This window comes from Crocodylus porosus, unplaced genomic scaffold (genome assembly GCF_001723895.1).
Source record: "Crocodylus porosus isolate Cpor-Errol unplaced genomic scaffold, CroPor_comp1, whole genome shotgun sequence".
Lineage (NCBI taxonomy): Eukaryota > Metazoa > Chordata > Crocodylia > Crocodylidae > Crocodylus > Crocodylus porosus.
In genome coordinates, this window is record NW_017728915.1 from 19,161,633 (window position 1) to 19,169,153 (window position 7,521).

The 7,521-nt window shown below is 41.0% G+C and overlaps 1 protein-coding gene across 1 annotated transcript in view; it reads left to right on the forward strand.

The window, feature by feature from the left end:
• Positions 1-5,955, forward strand: part of VPS35 (VPS35, retromer complex component) — a 37,799-nt gene extending 31,844 nt beyond the window's left edge. Inside the window, exons 15-17 of the mRNA XM_019535791.1 lie at positions 1,205-1,444; positions 3,658-3,801; positions 5,014-5,955. Of these exons, the coding sequence (XP_019391336.1) occupies positions 1,205-1,444; positions 3,658-3,801; positions 5,014-5,193 (564 nt within the window). The 3' untranslated portion in view covers positions 5,194-5,955. The remainder of the gene's footprint in view (positions 1-1,204; positions 1,445-3,657; positions 3,802-5,013) is intronic.
• Positions 5,956-7,521: the final 1,566 nt, after the last annotated feature.

Genomic DNA, 7,521 nt, shown 5'->3' on the forward strand with positions numbered 1-7,521 from the left:
AGGCCAGGGCTGCACTTGGGGTGGCACTGGGACAGGGTGGCTACGGGGTGCGTTACAGCCACCCCAGAATTCACTGTTGGTGCCCAAGCCCACAGCCGGCAACCTACCCTCATCCCATGCACAAATCAAGGGGGCACATGCCCTCTATGCCTTCCCCAGGCGTGCATGCAGTGGCAGGGAGCTGCCTCCTTTTTCCCACCCCCTGGCACCCCCTTCCCTCAGGACAAGCCTCCTGCAGCTCTGTCCAGCTCCTGGGGTTGCATTCATCACCCTGGTTGGGCAGCACCTGCCCCTGCCCCACTCCCTCTTTCACTGTGGAGGCCTCAGTCTGCCCCCCTAGTCTCTTTCCTCCCACAGACTTACCAGCCAGATGCTGCTCTCCAAGTTCCCCAGCTGCATTCCTGGTCACGTGTGTGCTGCAACTGTGCACATGCACACAGCATTTATTGGTGACACTATCGGCTACAGCAGCCAAAAAAAGCCAAATGCTGATGCTAGTTTGCCTTTTGTTGGTGCCAATCTGATATGGGCTGTTTAAAAAAAAATAAATAAAATTATTAATATTATTTTTATATCTGTGTACCTCTACTGTTGAACTCGCTGTGAGCTTCTTAGGGCGGGGAGTGCTTAAATGACGCATTGATCTTGAGACCTGATGGTGGTAGCAGTGGGAAAGGGTGAGTTGTGCGCCATGATGAGAAGGCTTTCACATGAATCACTCAGCCTTGCTGCTTTTATACTGAATATTGTTTTCAGTGGAATCTTTATATAGAATCGGCAGTGTCACCAATTGACCCTGTATTTTTTCTTCTGCCAGATGCCATCATGCATATTTTGATGCAGAGGGCATTCACCACCAAGGACTAAACCTAATCAGTTAGGTGCTCTCTCCTTAAGCAAGCACCAAATAGAATTTAAAGTCACACTAAGGAGCTTGACTATTTTAAAGATCACTCATCTTAATCATCATTTTTTCATTTTTTTTTTTTTAACCCACAGGTGTTCTGTTTTTGGGGGGATTTTGACTTGTTAGGAGGCTTCTGCCTGAGGTATACAAAAATAGGAGCAGATGCATGGAATTGCACCTACAAGACTTAGTTTGATGTACTTATTATTGCTTTTATTACTGCTTTAAAACTACTATCAGTGCTTTAAAGAACAACTTGTATAACTTTTGTCTTGCTCCTTCTGTTTGTTGTGTTAGGCATTCTCTCTGTATGAAGATGAAATCAGTGATTCAAAAGCACAGCTGGCTGCAATCACCTTGATAATTGGAACATTTGAGAGGATGAAGTGCTTCAGTGAGGAGAACCATGAGCCTCTGAGGACTCAATGTGCACTGGCGGCTTCAAAACTGCTTAAGAAACCAGACCAGTGCCGGGCTGTTAGCACTTGTGCACATCTGTTTTGGTCTGGTCGCAACACTGACAAGAACGGAGAGGAGGTAGGAGAGCATGAATCATGAGTGTATTTTCCCTCCCTCTTTCTCCAAAGAGTCTTTCATACCTTTCTCCAAAGGGTGTTTCATACCTAGCTGTATTTGTATCTGTACTGTGCATCTGGTAGAGATCTTAATTCTGTTCCATTCGTTAGAACAGACATGGGCTAGAGCAGGAAAAACTACAGAACAGAAGTCATTTGAGTTGAGCTCAAATTGGGCAAGATGTTGTAAATGTCACAGACTAAATCTTTAAGGACTTGGAATTCTGGTGTTTACACAAGGTAGTGGTGGCTAAGTCTGCCTGCAAAAATAATAAACAGCATTACTGCAGGATGAAGTTTCATGCTGTTCACTGAGAGGTCAGGAAGCTTTGGGCAACCCTGAACACATGCAACTCCTTTCCCATGTTGTACACCTTTGCAGTGGCATGTTGCATTTTTTTTAAATAGTTAAGACCTGCAGATATTGTGTGATCTTGTAAAGTATTTGTATTATAAAAAGTCAAGTTGACCGTTTTCAATTTTGGCTTATTGTTTAAGGTTTTTGCCAGACCTACAAAACTCATCAAGTGCAACCGTTTCAGTTGCAAAAATTTTTCACTGCTAAACTGTTCTGATTTTTTTTTTTTGTTCGTGGGTTTTTTGTTTTTTGAGAAGTGTGTGCACTTGATGGTGAAGCCAAATCCTTATGTAGAAAACTCAGTGGGAGTTGAAGTGAACTCCAGGTTTTCCTCCGGGTGATCACTGAAAGTTTATCGTTCCTATTTGATGGTGACTTTGTATTGTGGGCCAGTAGGGAGTACTCCGCAGTGAGGTGTGTGGCTCAATGCAGCCCAGCCACCTTCCAGGCTTTGAGTGCCTCTGAGGGGGCACTTCACGTCTGGCTGACCCCCTTCCTGGAGCACACCCGTTGGCCTGGAGGTAACAGTGCCACCACCCAGGGATGGGCTTGATTCTGGCTCGGTGCCCCCTGGGAAACACGGGTCTAGTAGCCATCGAGGGTACTTGACTGACTTTAAGAGCTTGGGATGCTTCCCTCAGTCGGAAGCACAAGTAGAGGTCTCCCTTAGTCAGCTAAATCAAGGGGACCCCAAGGCATAATCTAGACCCTCTCCCAATAAGTCTCCCACGCTAGGTACAAAGGAGAACTTTATTGGTTACAAAGGGTAGGGTTGGAATAGGGTACAGGGAAAAGCAATATCAGAGAAATCCCATAGAGCAAACTGGCATGGCTGGGTAGCCTTGGATCATGCATCTGAGTTACTGCAAGCTGTACATCTAGTTAGGTCTCGGGTAGCTTACTCAGAAGTGTCATCCAGAGGCAGGTGGAGATTCCCTCTGGAGGCAAGCAGTTCCTTGATCATGAGTTTTGAGAGCAAGTTTTAGATAGTCCAGCTTTCCTCTCTCTCTGAGTCTTCCTCGTGGCTGCTGCCCCCTTCTCCTGGGCAGTCCTTAACTTATGTAGCTCTTATGACCTCATTTACTTGGTTCAGTGGTGGCCAGCTGGTTGTCAGCCAGCCAATTTGAAATGCATCACTGGTTGCTGGGCAGACTGGCAGTCTCTAGCCCACCAAGGTGCCCAAGCCCCTCACCCAGGTATGTGATGCCAGTCACGTAGGCAGAGGGAGCAGGTTTTGCCCCTCCCTCAGGAATGTATCCAGCTCAGGTTATCTAAAGAGATAGGGTAAGGTGTGTACCCTCTGTAGGGCCTATCTTAACCGAATTGTCACAGAGAAGAGTTTTTGGGGAGAAACAGAATTGGCCTTCTGCCACAACTTGTAAAAACAGTAGCCTTTTGAGGGGTTAGGCAAGCTTCCAACTTGTCTGGATCCCTGTTTCATAAATAAAAAGGAATTGGGGTAGGGAGGATCATGCTTATAATGTGAAGTGGAAATTTCCATTAGCAGAAGGGGTTTACCTTGCATAAAATTTTAGTCACTCTTCTGTGTTAATTAGTTTGCTTTTGTTCAGATGGTGACTTAAGACGTTTTGTTTCAAACTTGCCTGGAATTTGCAATGGAAATGTTTTGTCACCCAGCAACAGCTGATACAATATGTTTTAAAAATAATGAAAACTGTCCTCTTAAGCAAAGCAAACAAGGTCTGTACTTTGACAAGGCACGTGTATGGCAGTCTCTAATATGTGTTGGGTGAAATGGTGCTGGGAAAGAGAGTTTTGTCCTTTTTTGTATCTAAACTTTTTTTTCCTCCCGTTAGCTTCATGGAGGAAAGAGAGTAATGGAGTGCTTGAAAAAGGCTCTGAAAATAGCAAATCAGTGCATGGATCCTTCACTTCAAGTTCAGCTTTTTATAGAAATTCTGAACAGATATATCTATTTTTATGAAAAGGAAAATGAAGCGGTAAGAGATTTTTTCCTCCTTTTTTAAGTCTGTTCCTTGATGCTCCAGCTTATAACCAGTACTTTGACATACAAGTTAAAAGGTGCTGTGGGCCAGGTTTAATTAATATGCTTATACTTGTGCTTCATGGCAGAGTAATGAATTGTCCCTATGTAGGGCCAGAGGGAAAAATCCCCTTCTGTAAGCTGCTACCAGTGCAGCTAGTCTCTGGCTTCTTTCCTCCTACTTCTCAGAGACTTAAATGTGAGAGAAGTAAATGGTAAAAGTTTGTATATCTTTCTTTAAAAGAAGAGTTGATTAAAATAAGGAGCAGACTGGATCATAACTTTTGAGATTCGAAGTTCCAGTAGGAAAGACAACTAAAGAAAACTAGTTGGCCAATACGCAGACTAAGTCCCATGGGTTTAGTATTGGCTGTGAACTTGATATCAAAATAGCTTTTCTGATGTACTGACTAAAATTCACTGGGCATATTTGTGAAAACGAATATGGGTATCTTTGTAATTCATGAGATTTGCTTAGTGCTAATGTTTTAATACGCATACTCAACTAGCTTGGACTTGTGTATTTATTTAATTAGCATACGCTTTCAAGACAGAACTTCAAATTTATATTCCTAAGACCCTTTCTGACTTGAAGCATTTTCCTCTGCTTTGCTAAATCTGTTATGAAACTGCGATACTTGGATGCCTCCATATGATAAAGGCCAGCTGAATTATTTAGCGCATCAGTTGACATGAGAAGTATGAATATCTTCCTTTTTTCCCACTTTTCAAATAGCACTTCGTGTGAATCATCTCTTCCTGTCTGCTTTGATATGTAGATATTGCTTATGGTTAAGAGCACAGCACCTTTTTATCTTTGAAATTCAATGGGAATTTATCATCTTGTTCCACTGAATTCAGTACTTCTTGAATTGCTTTACTTGTAATGGCTGTCTTCAAACTAAAGCTTATTAAAAAGCTCATGATGAGGTAGGAAATGTTGTAACTTTCTAAAATGAGTAAGTAACGGTACAAAATCTGAGCAGTGTGCCACTGTCACACCTGGCCCTTGGCAGTGACAAATGGGGACCATGACTCTAAACTAACACTTGTGCTTTAATTCCACTTGTTATGGAGGCAGTGTGTGCATGACAGAAGTGCAAGGTCTCTAAGCTTGTGTACTTGTCATTTACTGGTTGGGTTTCAGCTATCTGTGTTTGTATTGTAGGTGACAATTCAAGTGTTGAATCAACTCATACAAAAGATACGAGAAGACCTGCCAAATCTTGAATCTACTGAAGAAACGGAACAGATTAACAAACACTTTCACAACACACTGGAGCACTTGCGTTTGAGGAGGGAATCGCCAGAATCAGAAGGTCCAATTTATGAAGGTCTTGTCTTTTAAAGAAGGCATGTGCTGTACTTGTTTTTTGTCTTCATTTACACACAGTATGTTTTTTATTACGATTAGATTTCGTAGATGGTGCCTTTTGGAAATGCCATGTTAGGTTCCCGTTCATTTCATGTGTGTTCAGTCCAGCACTTGCAGACACTTGCATTCACTACTTAAATTTAAAAGGTATTCAGATTGCATCAGCAACTGCAGATTTACTCATAAAAATATCATGACTGAATCTTTCTTTAAAATTCATGTAACGTTACAACTCTTTTTCCCAGTTTTCTAATCTTTTTTTCTTTTCTTTCTGTTTCACTGTTGCTTCTGTACCACTATGGAGTTCTAACCAGGCAGTGACTATCTATCTCAAATGTATCTGATTTTTACAGAGCATCTGATTTTGGGGGATATTGTATGTTGGTTTCTGCTTGAACTGTTCTTTTAATGCAAGTTAAGGCTAAGTGTAATATTTTTCCTTAAACTAGAATATATTAATGCATGTTTGGAGAGTTTTGAAGCACCATGTTCAAAAACAGAAGTTATATTTTGCATATAAAGGCTCTGTGACACTCAGTGAGGGCCAGTACTGTGCACAGGGCATATTTATCAAGGTAATTTTGTTCCAAATAGTATAAAAAAATAGAGAAATTGTGCTCTATATAGTATATGTATAACCTTCATCATTGTAAATTTAGGGGAAAATGCATTACACAAGTTAATTCAGTATCATGATTTTGCACCAGTGAAACAATAAAGTTGCTATTAACAGCTCCTGTTCTGTCTGTCTGTTTTTAATGGCTTTTTACAATAAATGCAGAAAAATATTAAGGAGTTCCTGGCAGCTGTACCCAACCCAGGCAATTAGCTCAAACTCTTTACTTCTGTAATTAGTGCAGATGACTGGATTGTCAAAGGGTGCTCAAATATCAGAGTTCAACCAGGAAATGTGAACAAATATGTTTTGCCAACTTTTATTTTGGCTGAGTTGTTTATTCTTGACTTGTTCTTTTTTTCACTTAATCCCTATAGGAGATATCTGCTATAATGTTAAAAAATCAGTAAAAGCTACAAGTGAATAATATAATATCCAACTAGGTTGAGTCTTCTGCCAAAACAAAAAATGATGCAATAAATTAAATAAAGATCTGGTTTGTTGCTAATACCAGAGGACCTATCTGGATATTGTGTACTTCTGTATTCATGCTCATATGTGCCTCACCAAAGAGTTTATGAAACCCTAGAAATGATTTGATAAGCTAATTACCAGGAGTGTCCTACAAGGAAATGTTGCTATTTTTTGGTTTTCCCTTTTTTGGTGGAGGAACTATTACAGAACTTGGTATTATACTAGCATGCATTTCACTAGTAGTAGCTTCATTTTCACACCAAAATGCAATTGATTTGTATATATTGGCTCGATGGTAGCCCACAGCCACGTGAATGGCTAAGATTTTATGAATACAAATGGCTGAGAACAAATGCATATTCAATGCCATGTGACTTGTTTAGCTAGCCGTTTTTTTGCTTGCTGCCTGATGGAAAAACAATTTGAACTTGCAGTGAAAATATTTTTAATGTGCTGTATCCAAGATTTCTGAAAAGCTGTCATCATGGAAAAAAGGTTGTGGTGTTCGTGGTGTGTTTTGCATGAAATAAAACTAACAAGGAAAAAATTGAATAGTGTATTGAAATTGCAGGAGTTATCTCTCTGTATAGTCCTGTCTGCCTCTTGAGACGACTGTTTGATCTACTAAAGAGTAAGCTGAGTATGTAAAGTTAGGGTATTTACACTTTAAGTGAGACAGAGCTGGAATTTCAATGGACTGGAGGAGAGAGTATTTTCCCAACTTACTGTTTTATTTAAGTGCCTGCCTGTCTGTCGTTCTGGCAGATGTTAAAAAAACAAATCCTTGCTTTACCAAAAGAAGCAGCACGTTACTTCAACCCGGCTCTGCAGCATCTGTAAAGATCAGACTTTAGTGGGGCTTTTTGACACTTTTAGGTAAAGCCGATTCAATTGGCTATTAGATAAAAGCCCCACTAAAGTTCCCAAATCTTTACAGATGTTGAGCGAACCAGGTTGAAGTAATTCACTGCTGGCTCTGGGCGTGCATTGAGTGCAGCATGGGAATGCACCAAGTTTAAAGTAAAACACCGAAGGGTTTTCTGATTGTGTGTTTTTTACATCTATAAGCACCCCTTTTTGTCAAAATGGGGTGGGGGGAAGTTGTTCTAAATCAAATCTAAACCACTTCAAGAGGGACGTGGACGATATGGAAAGAGTCCAGAGGAGGGCCACTCGTATGATCAGGGGTCAGCAGGGCAAGCCTTATGAGG